The sequence below is a fragment of the Gymnogyps californianus genome, chromosome 8 (assembly GCF_018139145.2).
Source record: "Gymnogyps californianus isolate 813 chromosome 8, ASM1813914v2, whole genome shotgun sequence".
NCBI classification, from domain to species: Eukaryota; Metazoa; Chordata; class Aves; order Accipitriformes; family Cathartidae; genus Gymnogyps; species Gymnogyps californianus.
Genome location: NC_059478.1, coordinates 15082340 through 15109377, shown reverse-complemented (window position 1 = coordinate 15109377; position 27038 = coordinate 15082340). Strand labels below are relative to the sequence as shown.

The following is a 27038-nucleotide window of genomic DNA, read 5'->3' as shown; positions in this document are numbered from 1 at the left end:
GAGAGTGCATCAGCAGAGTGAGTTTATACTAGTCAGTGTTTTGTATCATGTAGCTATGGTATTTTTGACCCAGTACTGTCGGATTGGTAGAAGCTCTAAAGCTAAACTTACATTACTGAACCCTAGCTGCTCACTGACGAGTGGACCACACATGCATATATATATGCATTGCATTAACTCCACTATACAGGTGAATCCTCTAGGCCACAGGGACTTACAAATAGCCTATAAACATATTTCAACTGTGCTTGAAGTATTCTGGATCCATAGATACAAATTACATACAAAGAGAATTTTTCAGTAATACCAGTAGGTGATATGTGTAAGAGAGACCATTTAGTTTCTCTGTGACTGTGAAAACAATGACTTTTGATTGTTAATATTAAGGCTCCAGTTTTCTTTTGGACTGCATATGTCGGTAGTGTGATCCCTCTTCTGTAATGTCTTCCATTCCATGAACAGATGTTTACATTTACTTAAACCTGAATATAGAGTCTGGTAAATCAATAACAAATGGTAGTCACTGTGGCTTATATGAAGTATTGCATGGGTTTGCAGCCACACCCAAGCATTCACCTTAAAAGCACATAGGGACAATACTATTTGTTAGCTTGCACAATGCACGAGGTAAGATGACGCAATGTTCATATGTCATTGTTGTTGTATGTGCTGTTCATGTCAGGTGTTTCTCCTGAGTAGCATGTAAGTGTATGGCATCGATAAGCTATGCAGTCTTTTTCGCCCTCATCTCTACTGTGGCAAAAAATGTTCAGTAGAAGTAATTCATTTGATCACTTCCTTTCTACTCTTTTGTAGTCAAGTCAAACCTTTTTTTTGCTCACTAATTCTCATGTAAGGCTCCCAGTGACATCATCTAACTAGGACTTTCGGGGTGTGGACATTATTGTTATTTATAGAGTACCAGACTTAGTTGGCAGGGTTTAAATCAGACAAGAAAAGCGCTAACATGAGCAAAGACAAGAAATTAAAGACAACAAGGAGTTGAACATTTTTAATATGTGAGAAAGGATAATTTTCATATCATCTTTTTTTTCTAGAAAAATGTATAAATTACTGGTTTGCTGAATTATCAGATAGTTACACAATTATCAAGAGTACGTTTAATATATTTCTTTAAGAGTGCAAAATATACTATGTAAATTTTAGTTGGCTCTTGCAATGTACTATTTTAATGTAATATTCTTTTTCTGAAGAACAACAGTATACTTAGTTACAGCTACAGCTATTTTGAGCAGTAAGTAATTCTACTGTATTATATGTTGGTGTGTTTTTAAGAAGGGAATATAATCATTGAAAGTAGGAAGCATAATGTTCCCTTATAAATAAAAAATGTGGCAATACTTAAAGGCCTTGGAAATAGGATATAAATATTGACACACCTAGTATAAGGCAGAAGAAATACTGTTTTTGAAGGAAAAGTAAAAGTAAATAAATACGTCTCTTCATATAATCATTATGATACAATTCACATAGCTTATTAAGAATCCTCACCACTACATTTAGACTAGAATGTGTTTCAAAATAACTTCAGTTGAGTACTTTCGAGTTAGAGAAAGTATGCTGGAGGATTGCAACAATGATAAAATCCTCTTAATAGCACTAATACTGTACACTGAGCAAACCACTTTCATTTGGAGATGAAATGTAGGATATTACAGAAATTTCTTGTGATTGTCAAAGTAGGTGTCAGGAAAGCAAATTTTATTTTTAACATTTATAGGAATTTTTCTTGGCCTTCCCTCTTTGAGCAAGGAGGAAACAAAGAGGAGGACTGGGAGAGCTTGGGAAGGCAGCTGGCACTTAAGAGGCAAGGATGTTCAGTAATAATTGGGGGTTTTGTCAGAATTATGGAAAATAGTGTTTGAAAGAAATAAAGTTTCTTTCTCTCCCTTCCCACTCACTTTTATTGTTTCACAGAGTCAGTTTCGAGTACTCAACAAAAGATGTACATGGTTATAATCTCACCTCTTCATATTCGTAAGACCACTTGTTATGCACATTTCCTCTGAAATAATTTTGGAGTGGTTACTGTTTTATCATTCATTGTCTCCTAGCACACCTGAGGAATCCAAGCAAATAGTTTGTCAATTCTCCTGCAAAGTCCAAGACTCCAGTATATCAATACTACATACTGGAAACACCAAAGCAGTTTGATAAGGATACCAGACCCTGACAAAAATAACCCTCACATCTTTTACCTTGTTATTTATGTATATATGTTGACATTAGCTGAAGCTTTGTTATGCTTTCTAGCATTTCCAGTTGCAATGTAAGTTACCAGATCAAAAATAATCTTTGGCTCAGAAGTTGCAGACAGCAAGCTGAAGGCTGCTGAGGGTCATGAAGACAGTTGGAGGTCCTAATGTCAGTGAGGAAAAAGGAAACAGGCTGCTTGGTCTGATTTGGTTTAAACAGCTTTTAGTAAAAACAAAATATTTCTAGAAAACTCTGCCAGCATTTGCAGTCCTTTATTCAAGAAGATACTCTTTTGCTTAGGTGAGTAGCTGGCTTCCCCTTTGTCCGCCATGTACCATTTAAAATTTTCACCCACTGCCCAGTAGGGATCCCCTTCCTTTCAGTGTTCTGGACTCTGGCCTCTTTCCCAAGATCCCTGGTTTGTTCCTAAAATGAATTGACTCACCCTTGGTGGCACAAGTCTAATGTGATTATTTCAAAGAAATACCAGCTAACCCTATATGGGCTACTATACAATCAGAGATCTAAAAAAAAAAAAAAGTGGCTAAGATTCCCACAGGAATATGCATTGAAGGCATTCCAAGCACCAGGGAAGTCCATGTGCATACCGCGTAGGGCTGATCTGCACTTGCACAGTAGTTTCAGTATGTAGCAAACTTTGTAATCATGGTTTCACCAGAGTCAGGAATTCACTACTAGTTCAGTCAATATTTAATTTATGATCTCAAAATTGTCCTTTCAAGTATGGAGACCTGAAAAAGACTTTTTTTTAACTGGCAGTTCTGGAGTACAGGTAAATTAATACTGAATCAGTGTCCTATGTTTCAGTGTAAATACTGTTCCTTTGAAATAAACCGCAAGCAGTATGTTATGTAAGAGCTGGGACAGCAGGTTTATAGCTCTCACATTGTAAAATAATGGTCTGAGTCTTCACCAGCTTATTCAATATACTATTTTATTAGTGTTACAGCCAACATAAGCATATTGCTTGTCTTATCTATGCTTCTTTATAACCATAATATTACCGAGATTACAGCAGTTCATTGCTTGACATTTATATATCTGCCTGTCAAACCAAATATTCATGGAGTACTCATTGCTTCTCAGAGTAGCCTGGAGTAATAGTTCTGATCCCTCTGGTTACCTCTCAGTATCTCCTAGCTGGTAGTAAAGAAGGTCTTGCATATATGCATTTGTAAGATCCCATCTCTTTGTTTATGTGTTTCTAGTGCAATCAGATGACATTCCTTTACTGTGTCATTTATTTGACAGTGTTGCCAGTATGCTATTGCATTTGTGGTGTGTAGCGTGCATTTTCATTGCTATTTATAACATTGGTATCAATGGTAAGTTTAGTGGTACAGTAAGAGAAGGAAGATTATGATCTCTTCCCCAATGGATAGTAGCAGATAGGAAGTAATGTCTTTCATAATGGAATAAGGTAAATAAAATGCTACTCATTAATTAAAGGTGATTAACTGAAAGAGAATACAGTTAGTTAAACACGCTAAATCTTAAAAATAGATAATGTTCTTAAAATAATATCAGTATTTTGAATTTTAAGTACATTTTAAATGCACAAACATCAAGAAGTTGAAGAAGTTTCTTGTGAACAGTCTTTAGTTCATGAATTTCCTGGTATTCCCTGGTTAAGTAGAAATGTCTGTCATATTGTTAAGGTCCTTGAATGTGTCCAGAGGAGGGCAACAAAGCTGGTGAAAGGGCTGGAAGGAATGTCCTAGGAGGAGCAGCTCATGAGTCTGGGTTTGTCTGGTTTGGAGAAAAGGAGGCTGAGGGACCACCTCATTGCTCTCTACGGCTTCCTGAGGAGGGGAAGTGGAGAGGGAAGTGCTGATCTCTTCTCCCTGGTATCCAGCGATAGGATGTGTGGGAATGGTTCAAAGCTGCTCCAGGGGAGGTTTAGACTGGACATTAGGAAACATTTCTTTCCTGAGAGGGTGGTCAAACACTGGAACAGGCCTCCTAGAGAGGTGGTTGATGCCTCAAGCCTGTCAGTGTTTAAGAGGCATTTGGACAATGCCCTTAGCATGCTTTAACTTTTGGTCAGCCCTGTATTGGTCAGGCAGTTGGACTAGATAGATGATTGTAGGTCCCTTCCAACTGAAAATATTCTATTCTATTCTATTCTATTCTATTCGTCATTCAGCTTTTGGACTTCTCCCAATCTTCAGCAGAGACCTTGTGAAAATGCTTCTGAAGAGAAAAAAAAAAAAAAGTTTAGTTTTTAATGCAGGTCAGATGCAATAACTTCAGATCCTTCCCACAAGGTACATGAGATAAAACAGCCTCATTAACTCTTTGCTCTGAGAAAATGTTTGGTAGTATTATGATGATTGGAATTTTCCATGTCTTTTCCAACTGTAAGAAAGGAGTAAAAAGGTGAAAAACTAGCAGCAGAATACACTGAGGTCAAATTAAACAGAGTAGTTTAGAATATTTTACCGGAACTGCTCATGAAATATTAGCAAGTCTTTTGTATAGCATAATTCTGTAGATTTTAGTCAACATACTAGTTTAGGCTATCAACCTTCAGAAGCCTTACCTATCCCAGATGCCTAGTTAAAGGTCAGCGGGGGCATGATTCACCTGTGAGGAGTGCGTGTTGTCATTGCCCCATCTGGGCAGGAGACTCCCACCTGCAGTGTCCTAATTTCCACAGCAGAAGCACGGCTGGCCCCGATTGGCCGCGCTGGCTCCCCGCCTCGCTGTGGATTGGCCGAGCCTTCCGCCTCCTCTCTCTCATCTTGCTGGGGCACCTGCACTGACCGGCTGCAGCTCTTCCACACTGACCATAGAGGGACCGGAGGATGCCCACGCATCAGCACTCGGTCGATAAGGTGTGTTGTTGGGGATGTGGTGGACAGGGTGCACGCTAACCGGTGATATTCATTCTCAAAGGCTGAAGACTAAGTCTGTGGCTTATCAAGAGCATCTAGGAGGAGAAAAGAAAGGCGAAAAATACTCATAAAGAATGGGATTAGAAAGAGGTATACAGGACTGAGTCTTAAACTGTTGGCCGGATGGACTTGCCAGGACTGTGTTTTTCAAGTTACAGAAAAGTATTTATCATATTAATTAAATATGATAAATTTAAAGGCTTTTATATTTAAAGGCTTTTAAAACAACTTTTGTCTCTATTCGGAAGTTTGCCCAAGGCTCTGGAGAAGCAAACCACCAAAGTGTCTCTTCCCGAGTCCGCTAGACTTCGAACGCAGTAGCTAACTAACTAGCACCCTGGGATTTAATTGTTGGCCTGAAGTCATATTAGACTAAATGTGGAAGAGGATTCTTAAGGTAGCAGCTCAGATGCTGCAAAGATGAGGACTATATAGGCTCATAGGAAGAAAGGATTGTATCTGGGAAAAAAAAAGAATTAGAATTTTTCCATCAGATGAAGGAACTGAGGATGCAGTTAACTTTTCATAATTACGTTCAATTAGAAGCTTGCAAATAATATTTATTTCCCTATGCTTCTATTCTATAAATATTTACTTTTAGTTTCTTTACATTTTTCATGGAGAAAAGGTAAATTTGTGATGCAAGATAACATGATTGCATTGAATATGTATTGGAACTCAGGGTCCATGGAAATTATTTTCAGCTTCTGCCTACAAGTTTGGACTTGGAATTTTGTAAGATGCTAATATCTCTCTCTTCCTCGTCTAAAATCTAGTTCCAAAGGATGGCATGATGAGACTCTTGGGATAGCTCTTGAACTGTTAAATCAGAGAGCTGATGCAAAGAGAAGGCATCTCAGCCATGTTTCAACTTGTGCTTGTGTTTCTGGCTCTCTTCTAACTAGAAAAAGAGGAAAGGAGGTTTCAGACTGGTTTTCTTTCGTGGCAGAGTGCAGCTCCAGACAATTTTCCAATCCCAGCTGAACTAGTGCTAAGGACTCTGCTTTGAAATAGAGCATCTAATTAGAAACAGATTTTTTTTTTTTCCATCTCTCCATGAGTCAGACAAAGATTTCAACAACACATGGACTGGTTCATATTAAATCATTGTTTACCACATCTGTTAATATAATAGCACCTACATGCTGTATTTAAAATTTAATTAGAGGTGGGCCGTGTCAAAATCATCGCAAGAGATTGGATAACCACACCCAGCTTACTGATACCAAAACAGTGCTTACCAGGATCCCACTTAAGTGACATTTTCATGAGACTTTTGGAAGGGGTAGTCTTCATCTGCTTTAAAGACATGATAACTCACATACATAGCTTTCCTGATTGCTGCACTTACTGGTTGTGACACCATGCAAACCTTCACCACCTTCCTATAGGAAATCTTTCAACACTTCAGTCACCTGTTTTATTATCTGTTGACTCAGATAACAACTTTAAAAAGTTGTTTAAGTTCAGAGTTAAGTGCATGTGTGTTTGGAATTGTGCTCTGAAGTTTTTCCCCCCTGCTTCCAGATGCTTCTGTTACTTATTTCATTAGCACATACAAACCCAAATGGTCTTACGCATTCATGTATAAATTAAGATACACAAGTAGATGATACAAATTGAACATATCTCTTATGCTGTGTTTGAAATGCTTTAAAAAATCTCAAGTAAATATCTCCATTCTTTCTGCTACAGCCTGTTGTATCACACAAGGCAATCCTGTAGCAGACAGCATGAAAAACAGTGTTATTGAATACTTCTTGTGATTTAACAGTTGTATCAGCATTTTTGTAACTTGAACAGTAAGATATTCATAAGATGTAATGGCCTTACAAATTCTGTGGTGCCGTGGTTGAATGTTTAGACTTCGAACATGGGTCTTAAAATCTGGTATTAAATGCCTGAGAATACTGCTGGGAAATGTTTCCTTTCTTTCTTGGAAACAGTTTACTATCAGTGTCAGTACTACAAGTGAATTATAAAGAAAATACATTTTCTTTCCACTGACAGTCCTTGAAGACTGGACTTCAGTCCTGCCTCTTAGTTATTTTTGTGAATTTCTGTACTGGATATAATTTATACTTAACCTATAGGAAGCATGCACTAACAATTTAGTATTTTTAAATTGTTCGGAAGTTCCAAAGGACTTTGCAGAAGTCTTGTGTTAAGTCCTTCAGGAAACAAATATTTTGAAAAACTTCTGAGAGTTCTCTAGGGCATTTAACAATAGATTTCTTGGCTGTCTCTTGGAAGTAGGAGTAGGCAAAGCAGTAAAAAGAGAGCATGCGAGCCATGGTTATAGCTACAAAAAGCACTTTGAGAGACCAAGGATTGTATCTTAGTTCTTGAATAACGAAGGAGCTGAGCTAAATCTGCCGGCTCAACAATGAGGAAGTTTGTTTAAAGCCTTTTCTAGTCCAACGCCATAATGCAGCAGACATGGCTGTTAATGGTTTGCTGTCATGTAACCAGAGAATTTAAACTTCCATTAATAATATTTTAAAATGGAAATATTTGTGTCATTTATTGCACTGTTCTGCCAGTGTATATAGGTATTTTATTTTAATTTATTTTCTTCAAAATACATGCATGAATGCTATGAAAGCCCAGCTTTCTAGGCTTGTTCTGTTTCCTACCATGAAGAAAAGCAGATATTTGTCAAACATGGCAACTACTAAAAAGAAGTTACTATAAACTATATTGTCTTTTTGTTCCACAGATGAGGAGACGCTCCTGCTTTGCTTTTTTGTTCTGTGGGATATTTTTGCCCGGAATCCTTGGTTTTCCACAGACAAATACCTCAATTGATTGTGATTCTCTGTTACCAAACTATGAAGCTAAACCACAGACATCTGCGCCGCCATATATTATTGCTGTATCTTTTGATAACTTTGAGCCAGGAAATGAAATCCAAGGTAAATAATCTGAATGACATAAAATCTTTATCTGTGTCTCCCAGAATTACCAGTCTTCACCAAAATTCCCACATTTCCCTCTCAGTCTAGTTAAATTTATTTTTTAATTTCAATGTAATTCATCTATACCTGAGATATTAATCTTTTTTGAAATGTTGTCTATAGATATGTATGTATACATTTGTATAACTGAAAATGTATTATTTCTTTTTTTCTTTTCCCTATCTGATAAATATATCTTAACTTTATGCTATAATTTTTATGACAAAATTAAAATGAAATGGGACAACTGGCCAAACTGGTCTAATAATTAGTTGCTCTTTAACTTAATATTTGAGTATTTGCTGTTCTATCAGGCCTCTGCAATACAAAGGGATCCTACTCATTAAATGTTCACATGCTGTCATCTTACAGGAAAATAAAAATTCAGGATGCAGTATAAGACAACTCAAGAGTGAGACATTTTGAGTCATCCTTCTAAGAGTTGCATCCCAGATTTTATCAAATTGCAGGAGGTGGAGCTATTGTGGCTTAAACCACCTTTTTATCTTCCTAATCCCAAATTGCTCTCTGGATGGAACACCTTGACAGCCTTGTTTCTCCACACTATGATGCCATCTCATGGTGCTGTCACACTTTAAGTGGCTTGTGAATGCTTCTTTTTCTAGCCATTTGCTAGAAGAAACATGGAAGTGGAAGTGAGTTGTAACCTGTCACATGTCTGTTGTATCTCAGTAGCTGAAAAACAGCATTATTCACTAAGTAGCTACTGTCTAGCTGGGATTCTGTTTTACCTGAACCTAGTAGCATGGATGTGCTTCCACGGAGAGCGATATGTAGGGAGAAGAATGGAGAAGCGTTAGAGTCCTATTATAGCTGCCATTCTTGGAAAAACGTGTGAATAGCTCCTTCAAGGATGGGAGGGCTGTTTGATTATCGACAGCTATTTTTAAAACAGTACTGCCAGCAAAATGATGGATGGATTTAAGTATATGCAGACTGTTCTGTGAGGTTATATGGGATTTACAATGACAAAAATATTGAATCCCAGATGCTACTAACCCTGCCTTTTCCCCCCTGCCTTTTTTTCCTAACCATACTTTTCTTGCTTTAGCACTACTTGTCTATTGCTTCACATTGTAAGCATCCAGTACCTGGTCTCAGGGAGCTGCATTAGGTTGCCATTCCATTGAGTATATTGCAGTTTCACCTGTGGCATGCCATGTGCCAACACTCTTACAGTCGTGTCTGTGCTTGATTTAACACTGCATTCAAGTGTTGGATGTCATCCCTCTTGTGAGACCTGCGAAAAATTAGTGAATTAGGACTGAAACTTGATGACAAACTGGAAGGTTAATTATGCACGTGTTTGGAAATGTTAAATAGTCAAGGTATGATTGGTCCTTGCCTTGACTTCTGTGTCATTCCCAGTTTATCTGTCCTTATTTTTAATGAATACACATATTTGGGCATAAACCATTACGCTGACTTTTTTTGCGGAAGTGCCTAATATAGGCATTAGCAGAGCAAGTTTATAATAGATCATAACAAATTTGATTATGCCTCTTGAAATTTAATTTCAGTTTGGATATACACAAAACTGCTCTCTTCCATATTTTTCTGAGCTCCTTCAGTAACAAAATTTGAGTAAAATAGAGTAGTTCATAATTACTAATTTTTCATATTTAATGTAGAACGAGAGCCAAACTGTCTAGTTTCTCTTTTTCCAGTTGTAACACATTAAAAAAAGAAGGCTTCTGCAATTCAGCCTTAGACAAAAATTAATCTTTTCTTTTGAAACAGAGGTAGAAAGAAATGCAATTCTCTTTCTCCCATAGCTATTTTGACTTCATAGGTCTAATTAGACAGAAAATAAATAACCTTTTGGTCAGCAGGGCCATTGGCCAATATTCTGAGTATGTATGGGGAGCAAATGAGATTAATAAGAAAGTTGTAGTCATTTGGTAGAGCAGAATTACTTTCATAATCGTCAGTAAATCATATATTTCATGTTATTTTACACAGAAATGCCTCTCTAAATTTCTTCCTTTTCCTTTATTGTCATTCTCTTGATAATTAATAAAAATTGTAATAAATCCCAACATTTTTAAAAATTGTAAAAGATTTTAAGTAACTTCTGTACATGCAGTCTTGTGCTTTGGAGTGTGAAGGAAATTAGTTGTTAAGCATTTAAGAGGTCTTAGTTGTGTATGAAACTTAAATTTCTCAAAATGTCTGTCTTCACAGTGACTCTAGAAGCACTTAAAGATGTTGGTTTTAGAGGATTTAATCTACAAGCTCGAGAAACAGAAGGAGATGTTCCCGTTGGTACTTTTAAAATTACAGATCCAAACACTAAAGGTTTAGAATGTCATAACGTGACGGTATGTGTTCAGTCTTTGGAGTACTTGCTTAAGCTTGGTTTCCTTTTAAATATTTTAATCAGAAATGATAGTAGTAGTGAGCATTTTTTATATGGCAAAGTTATTTCATCAGTAGAGTTTAAAAATTTAGACTTTCTCAAGAAATACATGTATCTTCTATGCATGATATGAATCTAATGTAGAAGCCACCTGGCACTTTTTAGGAGGACATCAGTGTTACCTGTTGTAGTAGATACATTTCCCCTAATAATATAGGTAAAAGTCACTTTCGCATCTTACGTGATTATATGTATTTCTCTTTAATTGCAGAATTCAGCAGTAAGTCATGCAAATTCAGATGTGAAGCAGAAAGTTACAACAACATGGATTGCTCCACATGATGTTAGAGATCTTCAATTTATGTAAATAATTGTTTTTCTTTTTTTGCCTTGAAATTTTATTTCTATGGATTATTTTGACATGGATCTGTGTTGCTGTTTCTGATGTTCTCGTCTTGCCACAATCATGGGTTTTTTCATAGTTTGTCCTATGAAATGGGACACATTCCCATGTGTCCATTAAATAACATGATTTCCATTTCAAGGTATAATTATAAAATGTAAACACTGTCCTACACATGTTAATATATGTAAATGATTCCATTAAGCACAGTGTTATTAATGGATCTTTGAGTAACCAGTTTTTACACTTTGACCTTTTTAATTACAAGAGCAACAATATGAATGTAACTAGTTCCCTGAATAAGTGAAGTTCAGACTCTATTCAATTATATTTTTTTCATTTTGAACAGCAGAAGAATAGTAGTTTGATGTAAATGCTTGTAAGATAAATTTAAAAATAAGTTTACAACCCATGAACTAACTGCTGAAAACAGGAGAAGACAAATTTATCTTACATTTAACGCTACTTTTCTTGCAGATCTGAAGCTTGTAAAAATATCACCTGGCCTAACAAAATACATGCTTGATGTAATTGGAAAATATCTAAGTATTTGATAGCTTCATATTGTTTGAAGTGTAGATTTATGATAGGGGCATCTTGGCCTTGCTTCATTAGATCTTGAGGAATACAAAAAGGGGAAAAAGAACACAGTTTAAAAACATGATCACTTCCACTCGTTAATACCATGAAAATCCGTTCACCATCATAGATATAGACTGTTGGAGCAGGAAAGAGGTGTGACAATTTTTATGGACATTTGAGCTGGTACTCCCCACTGGAGTCAGTTCTTCTTCAAACAGTGTCCATCCTCTTCTGCTCCTTCTCAGCATCTATTTTATTTATCTTCAAAATTATGTTGGATGATAATACAGCAACTGGAAAAGTGTTCTGGAAAATGATGATGTTCTTTTCAAATTTGTACTGTATACCCTTAAAATCAAAATAGAGTGGATTTGCTTGGCTGGGGGCAGAGGAGGAGGAGCGTTTATTGGTATTTTATACTGAAATATATTGATAGAAAAATAATGATTATTTTATTTTCTTTCCAGTGCAACTGTTGTTCAAGATCTAGAGAAATTTTGGGTTGGAATTCAAAGTAAAACTCTCACACCTACGCATTCCGAGTCAGTTAATGGGACAGGAAAAAGTAAAAGGAAGGTATGTTTTGAGTGTATTTGCATACTAGAACTTAATACAGTAGACTAAAATATCTTTGACTTGATACAAGACATACATTCATTGTCCTGTATTCATTAACTAAGATGGCCAAAATCATTAGATATTTTCAACACTTAATTTAACTGCCTAATTCTCTTACTAAATTGATGAAAAAATAAAATAATTTTTTTCCCCCATAGAAATAAGGAAACTAATAATCTAGTTATCAAAACAATCCATAGCATAAAGACAAAGAAAATTGGTCATAAAGAGAAGTCTACTGTACTTCTGGTGCACTGTGCCATTCTTAACTGCTTCCCCAGTCCCTGGGAGCTATAGCTGTGTAGCATATTCTTAGAAATGAGTTGGTTTATTTTTTGGCCAAGAATTGTGCTTATATTAAACATCTTAAACATGATGGGCAGCTAAAGTAAAGAAAGTCTGTTCAAATCTACTGTATTGGTTCTTGACTGTAGCAACACTGATTTATATCATCTTGTCATCTAACCAAGAGCGAACCCCAGTCTTTTGTCCCTTGTTTCACCAAGCATATTTCCTGTTTCCTATAATAAGCTGCTTTTTTTTTCCCAGTAAATAATTTGTAAATGTTTCCTCATATTTTTTTTTTTTTACAGCTTATGATAGAAGTAGAATGTAACAAGGTAAGAGCAATTTTTCTTCAATTTCCCAATTTTCAGTTACCTCAGTTCTAGAATTCCTGCCCTGCTGGTCCAGTCGTTTCATGGTTGTAGCATGAAGATTACATCGTACCATTGAAATTACTTTCCTAGCGAGATCTCATTTATGATTACAGTTTTGTATGCAGTTTTGAAGGTATTTTTAATTAGTTAACGTCAGTTCTCAGATCAGATTGTTACAATGTGTAAGGTATTGTAAGCAATGAAACACTTCTTCACTCAGACCATGAATGTGAATTCATTTGATTTCCTGTTTAAAATAATTTGGTATTTCTACACCGGTCAATAAACAGTAACTGGAACCTGTACTTTCTTGCAGCGTGGAGGGACTTACACAACACAAGGCCGATGCATCATGGTAAATATTCTTTCTCCAAAGATATTGACATACTGCTAATTGCCCAAGGTCTCAAGACCTAGTCAAAAGCTGCTTCTAGTCACATCTTTATCCCTCTTGTTGCTCAATTTATTTTTCTTTTTGGCAATTTACCTTAGTTGATTAAAATCCCAAACTTTCTAAATGGTTGTCAGCCTTGTTACCATTTCCTCCTGCAGGTTCTCTCTAGCTAATCTGTAGTAACTTTCTAATAGAAGTGTCTTTTTTTTTTCTGTCTCCACTTTTTAGTCATAGTGCGTGCTTGCTTGCTTTTCAAGATCACTTATTTCAACAGCTCTGAAACCTTGCCTTTTGCGAATCGTGATCCAGATATAAAATTTAACTATTTGATTTTTTTTAAAACTATCACTTGCAGCTCAGTGAAGAAGCCTCTTTTTCTTCTTTCCTTTCTCCCAGCAAATATGGCTTATTTTTCATAGTGTCTAGTGATTACATAGTCATATCAGTAAAAAGTTTCATCTACTTTTTAATCATCTTGACAGTGTAGGTCTCCTCCTCAATGATGGATATCAAGTGTATGAAGCCAGATAAAAAAGGGTGCAAGCAGCAGAATTATGTTAATTTATACCAGCTGTTTTGGTATAGTTTTGATTATTTGGCTTTAAAGATCTCTGAAATAATTTTAACAGTGTTAGTTGGTGGAATGAAGTCACAGAAAACTACTTTGTGTGTTCTTCCTTTTCCCACCAAGTAGATCTTTCTTTCCTGAAAATCATTCAGATAAAAATCATTTTTCTGCAAAATAATGAATAGCACTTTGGTTTCTTTTCAGGTTGGACCTTCCAGTTCCTCTCAGAACAGCTATTCAGGCAGTCAGGTAAGAGTCCTAACTTCCAACACTTATATGTTTTCCTTCAGTAACCTTGAACAACTAAAATTCTGTAACTACAGAGTACTGAGGTGATTTAATACTGTATTGATACATCATCTCTGCTAGTTAACGCAGAATGTCAGAGTTGTTCATCCAGTAAACTGTATGTTCGGTACCTGGACTAGGTTCAACTACCTACACTCTGTTGAACTCAATAGCTTGCTGTCAGTATTCTTACCTACAAGATGCTTCACCACCTCTGATTTCACACAGTAAGCATTTTTATCAAGCATTAACTTGACCCTTTTGAGGAAAAAAAAAAAGATTCCTTCCATCTTCCTAGAGGACTCCTACCTGTGTGTACACATGTGCATGCAAATGCAGTCACAAACCATTTGGTTTATAGTTTTAGAGACATTTGGCATAATGAAAATGAAACTGCACTTATTAATTGATTTGTTAGGCATTTTTCTTATTTCTTTTTTTTTCTTGCTAATCAAAATAAAAGGACGACTTATACTTGTGTTTCATTGTCTTCTCCACAAAAATTTGCAAAATTTCTCCAAACTTCATCAGATACTCACGCATATATTAAAGCTCCAGTATAATGTCTGTATCACTTTTAACACCGGATTGTATTTGGGGATTTCACTGTCTGGTTAGCCTTTTAAAACTTCTGGGGTATGTATGTCTGCATTGTCACTGATCACTTTCACTTCTTTAATCACAGAAATGTATACTTGGTTTTTAGCTAATTATCTCCACTACAGTAATGTGCCTATTTACACTTGAACTGACAGATGCTTTCTGGTATGTCTCCAGTTTCTTGAACTAAGCTTCTCAAGGATATATTTCTTACTACTTACTAGTGATTATATTTATTAGTGAATTACCTGGTAATTTGTTCAATCTTCGCTATTTGTAAGTGGAATTACCAGACTCTGAGAAATACCAGTTATTTTGATGTATATACTAAATACTGATTTTCTTCACTGTATTTCTTTCATATATAATACATACTCTTTTCTAAGAGTTGAGTTTCTCATCTTGTCACGTAACTACCTGAAGTTATTAATTTTTTCTAAAATATAGACTATTTAGTAAAACATCTTGTGGATTTTGAAAGGTTACATGACCAATGACAAAGTTATATGAAATCCAGATGATGACTAATGTCTCACACTAAATTGGAATTGTTACAGCCAGTTGCCAGTGAACTGGTAACCTCTGTACTTTCTTATCCCATATTTGCACATACACATTGTCAGTTGCACAACTTTTCATGCCATAAACAGCAGATTTTTGTTGGGTTCCCCCCTCTCCCCCCCCCCATTTGTGGTTGTTTTGTTTTTTGTTTGGTTTTTTTTTTACATGGAAATAATTGACTTCTGTCTTTATTTCAGAATGGAGTAGTCTACACAATAAGCAAGAGTGGCTGTGGCCCTGTAAGCACTTTTCTTACGTTTACTTTTTTGTCCCCAGCATAACTATATTTATAGTAACTCCTAGCCTTCAATTGCGTTATTTATATGAGTGTTCATGTGGAAGTTTCTGTTGCAAAAAGGAAATAATGAAGAGAGAGCTAGAAGATGAATATTACAGTTTATTCAATGATATGAAGTAGTTGGCAAACAGAGATGTTAAATAGAAACATATAGATTATAGAACCATGAAAAAAGGACTGGAAGGGGTTATCTGTTGCACTTATGTTACACTCACTATACAGGTTGTCTATTCTCCCCTTCTACCCAAGACAAGACTGGTGCGAATCGGTCTGCATGTTCTAAGTTGTTCCTCCTCTCAGAAGTAATCATGCAGATGTCTACAATAACTAAGGCTATTTCAGTTTTTCATTCTGTCATGCAGCAGGGATACTTAGGAAGTTACAAATCCTAGACAGGTTGAGCCAGTCATCCAGAAATAGGTGAAAGGTGCAAGAGTGCTCTGATGTGGTGCTGAATAGATCAAAAACTTAGCTGAAGCATTTTTATCAAGATGGTGACTAATTGTATGGACTAAAATATTTGCAGATTTATGTCAAATACATATCATTATTATGGTTTCCTTTCAGCATTTACAAGATAAGATTTTTATTTTTTAATGCAAAGTTACTATGTTCAAACATTTACAATATAAAAAATGAGGAAAAAAACTTGAAAGGTAAATGAAACAGTCAAGTTTACTCTTTCTATGTCAATGACAGGGTTTTTTTGCTGGTATTTCATATTATAGCAAGTAAACAAAAATAAGCTAGTCACGTAGTTCTATTGCTAAGCACTATCAGTTGCCACTTCAAACCAGAAAAATGAAGATGATTCAGCACCAACAAGGACAATGTTTCCAAAAATGTAAACCATTCATGTCATTAGTATTTGTAAAATGTAAAATTCATCACAATGTGTATTGGGTTTTTGCAAAGAACAAAATTACAGTTTTGGGGGAGACTATTGATTGTATTAATAACAACAAGTGAGATTCACTTTAAAAAAGGAACTATTACTATTTATGCTGGACCTTGATATTTTATATTTGATTGACTGTAAATCAGGAAGGTGTTAATTTTTGTCTCTTTCCAGTTTGCGTTTCCTAATTTTTACATATATGTGTATGTACATATTACATACATAATATGTTTGAATTAAAAGCAGTATATTAAATCTTTCTCATTTATTTCTATTAAAATAATGTCTTGATAGTGTCTGTTTTAAAATGTTTCCTGAGTACCACTAGATAATCACTAATATACAAAGGGCTAATGTGCCTGACTCCTATGTTCTCACTTGGGTGTTCATGCATTAGTAGTGGAGAATACAATACTCTCCTTATCATCTATTCTTTACATGCTTTACATAAGGATCGGTCAGAATTGAGGGTGTCTGAAGTGTGCCTTTTCTTAAGCAATTGTAGAAGAGAAATAACTGGATTCATTTTTTTCTTAGGGAGGTGCTGCTGATGCATATAGTCAACATGCCTGTAAAGATGTAAGCTGGTTATATATGTATTTACTGATTGCCTACTACTATGCTTCTTAACTCATCTCCTTATTGCAAATTGCATTTGATTCTTTTCTGCAGAGCTATATTATTCTTCCTAAATATATTAAGGAAAATGGTGGTAGTCTGAGGTATTATTCTGAGATTAAAAACCAAAATTAAAAGGTGTTATATTGTCACTTCCTCAAAGTGTAATCATTTATGTTATAGGGGCTACTCATCACCTATTATAAACACTTAATTTTTTTAGCCTACTAAAATGTCAGAATTCCTACTACATAATGCTTTTTATCTGTTAGAGTAATTGTCTTTGGATATTGCATATAGTACAATATTATTTGGGGTTTTTTAACAATCTTTGTGTATTAATGCAATAATTCTTTAATTAGTAGAGAAATTTCTATTGTCAATCTCATTTATTTCATTTTCACCTGAAAACAGATTTATTTTAAAATCTAACATATTTTCCATTTTTTAAATCATGAAAGCAAGTTAAAAAGTCCATCAGAAGGACAACACACTGTCTAATGCCTGCTAGGAACTGAAACCCTAGCCAAGAAACTGCTTATTCATATGCTTAACTTTAAATACATCATTAGTTATATTAATTCCTAAATATTAAATATATTTTATCTTTGTTTAATATGTAAGTGTAAACTGTATTTGTGATAGAGCAACATTAATCTTATAACTATAGTAGAATATTGGAAAATTTTTACTTCAGTTATCTTTAAGCAAGTTCAGCATACTTTACTATTGCTCTAGATTTATTTAAGTATAGATGAAACCAGTTTCATTTGAAGTGTACATGCTCTAAGAAAAAAAGCGATGACTTAACAAATTATTACATAAATAAATACCTGATTTATGTTTTTATTTCAGAGTGTATCCTCATCCAGCAGTGGTCTTATCTATGGCAAGGTAACTATGTGCTTTCTAACATGTTTTCAGTTTCCTAAGCTATTCAGAAACTAAGCAGTTATGCCCAACTTTTACCAAACAATAATAAAGTTCATGGAAGGGGATAAAGGAGGACTGTCTTCAAATGGTTAAGTAATAATCATATCTGGAAATAACTTCAACAGATGAATTACGTGTTTAGTGTATGTTGTAATATCAACTTTCTTAGAAGTTATTTACTTCTGTTTTGCACAGAAACTCAATTATATTTATTCTGTAAATGAATACCAGTTACTTTTATTATGATTTTCCAAAAGTCAGTGCTTTCTTTGATAGTTACTAAGAATTAAAAGTATTTTTTGTGGCTTTTGCTTATGCAGTTGTATATATGGGTTGACGAAATGGAAAACTTCGCTGCACATTATTTTATGCTTCATTTAAAACATTTCCATTCTTATGGCATGTCCCATTTACTCCAGTTTATATTTCAAAGGTAGTTTTTTTAGTTTTGGGGGGATGGGTTCTGGAGTTTGGGTTGGTTTCTTTTTTGATGAAAGTAGAAGAGATTTTTTTTTTCTACCAATAGATTATTTTTATTATAAACAAACTTCCAATTTGATGTTAGATGAAACATTTGCAGCTTTCATACAATGCTGTGTAAAAACTAGCAAAATAATTGAGGTTTGTTAAAAAAAAAAAAAAAAAAAAAACAAACAAAAACCACACACACAAACCACAAACAAAAAAAACCCCAACCCCCCCCCCAAAAAAAAAAACCAGTTGATTTATTTCAGTTGTTCATTTATTAATTGCCAATACATTCATATTTTTCTTCAGAATCTTTTGTTTGGTACTTCAGCGAAATTATGTTAGCTATAACATTCTTGTGGAAAATAGTCCTGTAGTTAATTTTTCATACATTTACTTAAGCAAAAAATGGTTTCTGTCTTCTTTACAGTCTGTCCCTTCAAGCAGTTCAGAGTCCAGCAAGAAGGTAAGCACTCCTTTTCAGTTCAATGGGAAAAAATTCTTACAGTTGTAACTTGGCATGACTCCTTTTATTTCAGTGGTACTACTGTTCCTTTTACCATTTAAGACTTTTCAAGGTTTTAACCCAGATGGATTCACATATACTAACTAGCTGTGCTGTGGTGGCTTTTGTGGATAGTTGCATGAAATTTTATTTTATATATGGTTAAGTCATGTTTATGGGGATTTGTTTTAAAAAAGTTAGGATAGTGGTTGTGATGTAATTAGGACTTTTAAGGATATAGATTGTGTAATTATTACTCAGATGGGGCTGGAAAATGAGTGTGACTCAAAGCAAGTGAAATCAATAGAATTCATATTACTGTTGAATTTGGCTCATAATATTTACATGGGCTCTTCCTCTCAGTTCAGTCCCCAGGAAGCTCAGGTCTAATACTATGGTGTGTTCAGTAAACACACAGTGTACCCATTCATGTCCTCACAGATTTTTTTCTTCATTTTCATTTCCCATTGTTTTAAGAATTCAAACTTAGTTCTAAAAATGTAATACTTCTCCATGTTTTATACTAGAATTCTTTACTTCTGATAGCACCAACTCTCCTCCTCCTTTTTACACCACTGGACAATACAAACTGTTTTCAGCTTAAAAGAAAAAAAAAAAGGGGGGGGGGAGGGGGAAAGCTTCTAATTAGAAAACATTAAAACCTAAATAGAAGATACTACTATTGCATTTGGCTTAATTTTTTTGAATGAACTCAATATTAAGCCTTTTTTTAGCATAATACTGAATAAAGAGAAAAGAAATTGATCTTCCAGTTTGGAGTGGAAAGTTGAAGATCAAAAAGGACACACAGTATAGGCCAGTGGATATGGTACAATACATGAAATCCTGCTTCTGCCTCTACAGCTGAGTCATTGTGTAACTAGGAGCAAGTCTTTTATCTCCTTAGACTCTTGTGTAAACCATGTATACATATACATTCTTCGTTGCTTGGTAATGTGCATTAAAAATGTTTATAAAAGTAGTATTTTATAAAAGCGATCATCCATAGCATTATTATCAGAGTTCATAAATTTAGAGAATTCAGTATTCTTCATTTTCCTAACATATTTAACTATTTAAATAATAACATCTATGATGAGTAAACAGCTTTCTCTGATTTCTCTATAGGTAGTGGTCATTGCCAACAGCAACCCTTTTCCACCTGTGGTAAGCAGTTTTTCTCTACAATGCTCAGAATTTTGACACAAAAAGCTTTCAAATATCTACATGCTTAATTTGTCAGAAAGACTCCTGGTGTATGGAGACAACTCTTTGGCAGGTAGGGTTTACCCTAGGTGCGTAATTATCTTCAGGGAAAGCCAGTAGTAAGATAGCTACAAATATCGTGGTTCTATGATTGCTATTAGTACTTGCAGAGACATTGGATTAGCTGCAGATTCCAGGTCTCTCAATGCATACAGTCTCTGTGTTCCGGAATAGTTTTGATTTTCTATTTCTATTGCAATTTTCTTTTGTAAATTCACTGCCATTCTCATTTTTAAACTGTTAAATTTCCACTCTGCTTACTTGGAACTCATAGAGTCAGTCAAAAGCAAGTTTAGCCTTAAGGTGGTTAAAGTGATTTTGTATGATGTAGCATTTGATACATATGTTTTTCTGATGTCTAGTTTCTAATCAAGCATGTTTTTGTTCTAACCTGAATGAAGAGTAAGATGCGTTTGTTCTATGCTATCCTTTCCATATCTTTCACATTTGGTTGTGTATTGTATGCAAAAGATAGGGCCCTTTTTCTGCTGCAATATTCTGTTCGGACAAGTCCTTCTGCAAAATAATTAAAGATTGTTTTGTTTCATTTGCAGCGTCATAGCTACCCCCAGGTAAGCATACTTTTTCCTTCTGATTTCTATAATAGTAATATAGTTCTTATCAGATCAAACCAGTTGCCTCAGGATGGCGTCTGCTACCCTTTTACATTTGTCCCTCATGCCGCAAAATTCAGCAAACAAATGACTGGATCAGGAATTGAATTTGTATCTGTGGTGATATATGTCCAATGCAGGTGACAGTGAGACAGGCTGGAGGGATGATGATGTCTTAGCTTCACTCACCACTTTTGGAAAAGCCAAGCTGACTGGTAGTGCAGAAAGGGCATAGCCTGTGCTCTGCAGCTCTCCACATAAGATAGAAGCAGATGCAAGTGTAGAAAATTACTTAGTAGGGTCAGGCTGCCTCCCCAAACTTTCAGAGCTGAGGATAAACTAGTTTAATGCTGGGTGTTAAGAATTTGATACTCAGTACATCACATGTACGACCTTTCCCTTTATTCTCCCAAGCAAAATAGTACAACTTGGTATTTTCTGTTTAACTGCTTTGCATTTAAATAAGTCAAATTAAATGTTCTGTTTGTGGTTTTTTGTTTTTGTTTTTTTTCAGAGTTTGGGAAGTTCTGCTACTAGAATCATACTACAGGTAGACATCCTTTCTCCATTATGCTTGAGTTTTAACTGAAGCCCTGTCTCAGTAAACTAAATAATGATTCATCTCTTTGGGAATAAATAAGTATGGATGACTTATGGATATCTTAGATATCCACAACTACAGTGGTGGAGTAGGGTGTTTCTGTGGTTACAGCAAAGTGGATATCCTACTTGGTTGCTGATTAAAGACCATTGCAGCTGTTTTCTAGTCATAAAATATGAAAACCTCTGCATGCTAATTTCATAGTGCTCTCAAAATTTGCAAAATTTAACCGTCTCAATCTGCTCAGGAAGGTGGATGGAATTCTAGAACTTAAGCTTGAATGTTATTTGATATTAAATAAAATATACGTAAATCATAACCTGCACAGTTCCATGTTCATTTAAACAGTCTATTTTTTTAATGGAAACAACTAGTTCAGCGTTACACTTTTTAAAACCCTGCTAGTTAGTGCTTAGGAGAACTTTTGTTTGCTGTTGTATTTATAACATTGCTTCTTGATAACCTGGCACTTGGAAAGTTGATTACAATCCAATCTCATTAAGAGCGTGTTTGTAAAGTATTATTGATATGACTCAGGCATATTTTTTCTGGGTCCTTTGCAATTTTAATCTACCTACCACTCTTCATGGTTTAGGCTTTCCTTCCTTCATATGATAGTCCTTCAGACTGTGACAACAAATTCTCACTTTCATTGAAAGATCAGTAGCAGGTTACCCCAGCTGAAATTTGTCTTTTGAAAATCATTGCTTTCAAAATGTATAGAATTAGATTCTTCCATAACTAGTGATGAATGCTGGTAGAGAAAGGAATAAGATCTCCTTGTTGTTTTATTTCTGAATTTAAATGTATAGTGTTTTGATTATACAGGTTAAAAATTTTCAATGTGTATATATAAATAAAACTGAAGAATATTTGATTGTGCTCATAATCCATGTACTTCATGGGAATTGAAAGTTTTTCTTCAGTGACTTTTCCTTTGCTAAATTGTAACTGTGGCTTTTCCAATTATTTCTTTTGACAAAGACTTTGTCAAAAGTTTGTTGTGCTTATTCATGAAAAAATCAGTCATAATATGAATATAAATGGATATGAGCTTAATGGCAATTTGTGTGATGCATTTGAAGGGCAGAATTATTTAAACTCACTTGAAATACCACAATATGACACAATGATGTATTATATGATGAATTTTCATTAAGAAAATGACATCAAGATGTATAACTACTTTTAGCACTTTATTTATGAAGGATCATTATATACTGAAGCATTGAACATTGTAGCGCATAGAGATGGCATAAATAAAGAAAAGGCATAAGGAACTCTTTCTGGCTTTCAAACTGTCTAGTAGATATAAGGATAGAGCTGCTTCTTGAAATGTCTTAGTACGTAAGCAATTCCTCTTAAACGTAAATAACCATTTGTTGTTGTTGTTCCTGTGTAGAATGGACAAAGACAGCCAAGCAGCAGCAGTACATACATTCAGGTAAGTGAACTTAAAAAGGACTGGAAGTATTCCTGTAGACTTCACTAAAACAGGGCTAGCACAACTTGGAAATAAATTATTTCCGACATTTTTAAATGTACTTCACAGGGTGCAGATATTTCTTTTTCTCTGATTTTTGTTCATAAAATTGTCACCTGGTATTGGTGTTCAACTATTTTTGTTTGGAATGCTCATAAATGTATTTCCATGTGTGAGTGGCTGAAGTGAAATGACTGTATTCCGCGCAGTGTGTCCTCTAAAAGGTGCATAAAAGTCATGGCACTGAAAGGAAGTGATTCTAGGCTCAGTATCACACCATAAATCGCATACTGGTAGATTCAGACCCCATATATATTAGATCGCAAATCTCCAACAGTTGTGAAGAATAGTTGCTTATCCATATGAAGAACAATGGAGAATCATAACTGCGGACCTATGTGCAACAACTTTCAGCCTTACTTAAAGCCATGCAGATGAAGCTACTTGTGTGAAAAACAAGCGTGTGAATTTAACAAATACTAACATAATGATAACATAAATTGTTGCAGAGTAACACAAGAGAATATTCACAGTATGAACTCAAGTATGAAGACTCTTCAGACTTCCTCCTTTTTTTGGGGGGGGGGGAAGGCAAATGTCTGACAATATTCTCTGTATTCTTCTTTATCAATATTCTACATGCACCCTGGAAAATGTTTCACAAGGGTAGGTATGAGTTCTAGGAATCAAGGCCACAAGGAGGCCAGTACCCAACATCACAAATACTCAACATGCACAAGGTTGGCAGTCTATGTCTCAATTTGATTCATGGTGTCCTTGTCTTAGGGTGGGCCAAGTTACTCGGGCAGCAGCAGTTCTTATGGCCAGGTAAGCAAAGTGCATGCTCTGTAGGAAGTTCTTCACTGATCTCTCTGAGACCAGCATGACTGGCAGATTTTTGAGAGCGACGTTTCCTTGGTAGTCTGCGTCTCGACTCGATTCATGGCTTTTGCTGAGAACAGGACAATCTGCTGCACAGATGCTAGCGTACTGCTCTGTCTCCTTTGGCTCAGGAAGAGCCTTTTTGAGGAAACCCTTGTGCAGCTGTATTTCCATAAACATTATGCTTTTTATAGAAGCCTCCTTGTCAGGATGGTAATTATCTTCTCTTCTTTTAAAGGGTTCCCAAGGCAGCCAGTCCTCTGGCCAGGTGACATGTTTTTGCTGAAATGTATTGAGCTTTTCTGTAGGAGCCTGCCTTGCAAATGGACTTTGGGGTTTGGTTGGGGGTTTTTTTCCTTCTTGGTGTTGCTGAGTGGTTCTTCATTTTGGTTTGTACCACTGAATTGCCTTGAAGGAAAAAGAACATAGTACAGAGGGACTTTTAGTGGAAATGGGCTTTTCTGTCACAGCTGTGCTAAGACTACAGCTTTGTTTACAAAATGAGTTCTTGCCTTTCTTACAGGGCTACCAGCCTCAAGGTGGCAGTTCCTATGGCCAGGTAAGCATCAGTCAGAATACAGCATTTGAGAAAGTGGAGTGCCATGGCACTGCAAAAGGTAGCAGATTTTAAATTTTTTTTTTTCAATTTATACTGAGTTCTTAAAAAAAAAAAAAAATCTGAATCCACTTCAAAACTTTTGTTGTGAAAATGACAGTTGTGTTTTTAATGGATATCTGCAGGAAGCATGAGTTCCCGTTGCTATCTGATCTTTTCCATGGGTATGGAACTTTAAAATTTATGGTAGAAATAGTCTATTTGGTGCTGTTCCTGTTCCAGTTGATTTATATAGTACGAGATAAATTTATAGTCAGTTCTTCGCTGTCTCCTTTGGTCTTAGTACAGAGAAACAGTGTTGAGGAGCTAAAGAACATTGGGTCAGGTCCTCAGCTGCAGGAAGACTTGGTCTTAGAGCCTGCAGCTGATGATTGTTTACCTCCCTTTACAGTTTTTATGTGAATTAAAGCAGGCCTAAGACAGCTATGAATTTTGACGGGATCTTTATGTCAGATAGCAGAAATAGACAAGATAGTTCAAATCCTTTTTGGTAATTCCTGTCTTCATAACTCTCCCAGACAGCTGTGGCACAGGTCTGCATGTACGTGAAACATTTGCTCTTTTTTGACATTATATTGAATGCAGATTGCATCAGCAGCTTATAGTTACCCACAGTAACTTTATATTACTGAAAGTTTTTCAAAAGGTACTGGCATCCTTGACTAATTCATTTGACCTGCTACTTTTAATTGCATTGTTTTGTTTCCATTTTATGAATCTATATTTTTTTCTAGGATTCTTTCTTAACTTTTTAAAATTATTTTTCCCCTTTTTTTTCCCTCAGAGGAAGGGAATTGTGCAAACGGGGCCCATGAAAAATACAAATATAGGAAATCAGTATTCACCTACCGTTACGCATCTAAGCCCAGTGTCTGAGCAACAGCAGGCGAAAGAAACATAATAAGATAAATGTTGCATCCCTTCAATGTCCTGGAAAACCTTCATAAGACTAGAGTCCCTTCTGAAACAGATGTAAAACTGCTCTATGACTGTCGTTTGATAAATACAGTGTGATCAGATATTCATCCAGAATAAGAAATATCAAAATAATTCTAGTTAAGCAGCAGAGTCTGTACATTCTCTGTCCTATTCTGGGGTTTTTTCCCCACAAAGAGACAACATGAGAGAGGCATCTGCTTCATAAATACAATAATTATGAATCAGTAATTCCCTTCTTACAGGGCTACCAGCTTCAAGGTGGCGGTTCCTATGGCCAGGTAAGCATCAGTCAGTCACCAGTCAGAATACAGCATTTGAGAAAGCGGACTGCCATGGCAGTGCAAAAGCACTTAGCAAGCACTCAGAATTTGAACTTTAAAGGACATTTTCTCTGAAAGTGTGTATTCTCACACTCAAAATTTATCCACGTGCTACTTATTTATTTGGAATCCCAGCATGTGAAATTATCGCACTCAGCATCATTGTGAGGGCCAGGAGGAAGTCTGGGCTCTTGATGCCGCCCTGCATAGCTCTAGGATGTAGTTGCTTGCTTTTCCTAATGCAGGCTGGATCCCTTACAAAAGGGAAGTAACCAAATGGTGTCCTTGTCTTAGGGTGGGCCAAGTTACTCGGGCAGCAGCAGTTCTTATGGCCAGGTAAGCAAAGTGCATGCTCTGTAGGAAGTTCTTCACTGATCTCTCTGTGACCAGCACGACTGGCAGATTTTTGAGAGCGATGTTTCCTTTGGTAGTCTGCGTCTCGACTCGATTCATGGCTTTTGCTGAGAACAGGACAATCCGCTGCACAGATGCTAGCGTACTGCTCTGTCTCCTTTGGCTCAGGAAGAGCCTTTTTGAGGAAACCCTTGTGCAGCTGTATTTCCATAAACATTATGCTTTTTATAGAAGCCTCCTTGTCAGGATGGTAATTATCTTCTCTTCTTTTAAAGGGTTCCCAAGGCAGCCAGTCCTCTGGCCAGGTGACATGTTTTTGCTGAAATGTATTGAGCTTTTCTGTAGGAGCCTGCCTTGCAAATGGACTTTGGGGTTTGGTTGGGGTTTTTTTCCTTCTTGGTGTTGCTGAGTGGTTCTTCATTTTGGTTTGTACCACTGAATTGCCTTGAAGGAAAAAGAACATAGTACAGAGGGACTTTTAGTGGAAATGGGCTTTTCTGTCACAGCTGTGCTAAGACTACAGCTTTGTTTACAAAATGAGTTCTTGCCTTTCTTACAGGGCTACCAGCCTCAAGGTGGCAGTTCCTATGGCCAGGTAAGCATCAGTCAGTCACCAGTCAGAATACAGCATTTGAGAAAGCGGACTGCCATGGCAGTGCAAAAGCACTTAGCAAGCACTCAGAATTTGAACTTTAAAGGACATTTTCTCTGAAAGTGTGTATTCTCACACTCAAAATTTATCCACGTGCTACTTATTTATTTGGAATCCCAGCATGTGAAATTATCGCACTCAGCATCATTGTGAGGGCCAGGAGGAAGTCTGGGCTCTTGATGCCGCCCTGCATAGCTCTAGGATGTAGTTGCTTGCTTTTCCTAATGCAGGCTGGATCCCTTACAAAAGGGAAGTAACCAAATGGTGTCCTTGTCTTAGGGTGGGCCAAGTTACTCGGGCAGCAGCAGTTCTTATGGCCAGGTAAGCAAAGTGCATGCTCTGTAGGAAGTTCTTCACTGATCTCTCTGTGACCAGCACGACTGGCAGATTTTTGAGAGCGATGTTTCCTTTGGTAGTCTGCGTCTCGACTCGATTCATGGCTTTTG

General features: G+C 36.0%; 1 protein-coding gene across 1 annotated transcript in view; it reads left to right on the top strand.

Moving 5' to 3' along the window:
- The first annotated feature begins 5045 nt into the window (after window positions 1-5045).
- Window positions 5046-27038, top strand: part of LOC127019090 (hornerin-like) — a 56185-nt gene continuing 34192 nt past the window's right edge. The window contains exons 1-24 of the mRNA XM_050901007.1: window positions 5046-5075; window positions 7855-8050; window positions 10298-10434; window positions 10744-10835; window positions 11925-12033; window positions 12669-12695; window positions 13051-13089; window positions 13901-13945; window positions 15343-15384; window positions 16879-16920; window positions 17815-17853; window positions 18791-18826; window positions 19994-20032; window positions 20686-20703; window positions 21260-21295; window positions 22749-22790; window positions 23616-23657; window positions 23950-23979; window positions 24235-24270; window positions 25509-25544; window positions 25881-25922; window positions 26216-26245; window positions 26500-26535; window positions 26872-26913. Coding sequence (XP_050756964.1) covers window positions 5046-5075; window positions 7855-8050; window positions 10298-10434; window positions 10744-10835; window positions 11925-12033; window positions 12669-12695; window positions 13051-13089; window positions 13901-13945; window positions 15343-15384; window positions 16879-16920; window positions 17815-17853; window positions 18791-18826; window positions 19994-20032; window positions 20686-20703; window positions 21260-21295; window positions 22749-22790; window positions 23616-23657; window positions 23950-23979; window positions 24235-24270; window positions 25509-25544; window positions 25881-25922; window positions 26216-26245; window positions 26500-26535; window positions 26872-26913 — 1263 coding nt within the window. The remainder of the gene's footprint in view (window positions 5076-7854; window positions 8051-10297; window positions 10435-10743; window positions 10836-11924; window positions 12034-12668; window positions 12696-13050; window positions 13090-13900; window positions 13946-15342; window positions 15385-16878; window positions 16921-17814; window positions 17854-18790; window positions 18827-19993; window positions 20033-20685; window positions 20704-21259; window positions 21296-22748; window positions 22791-23615; window positions 23658-23949; window positions 23980-24234; window positions 24271-25508; window positions 25545-25880; window positions 25923-26215; window positions 26246-26499; window positions 26536-26871; window positions 26914-27038) is intronic.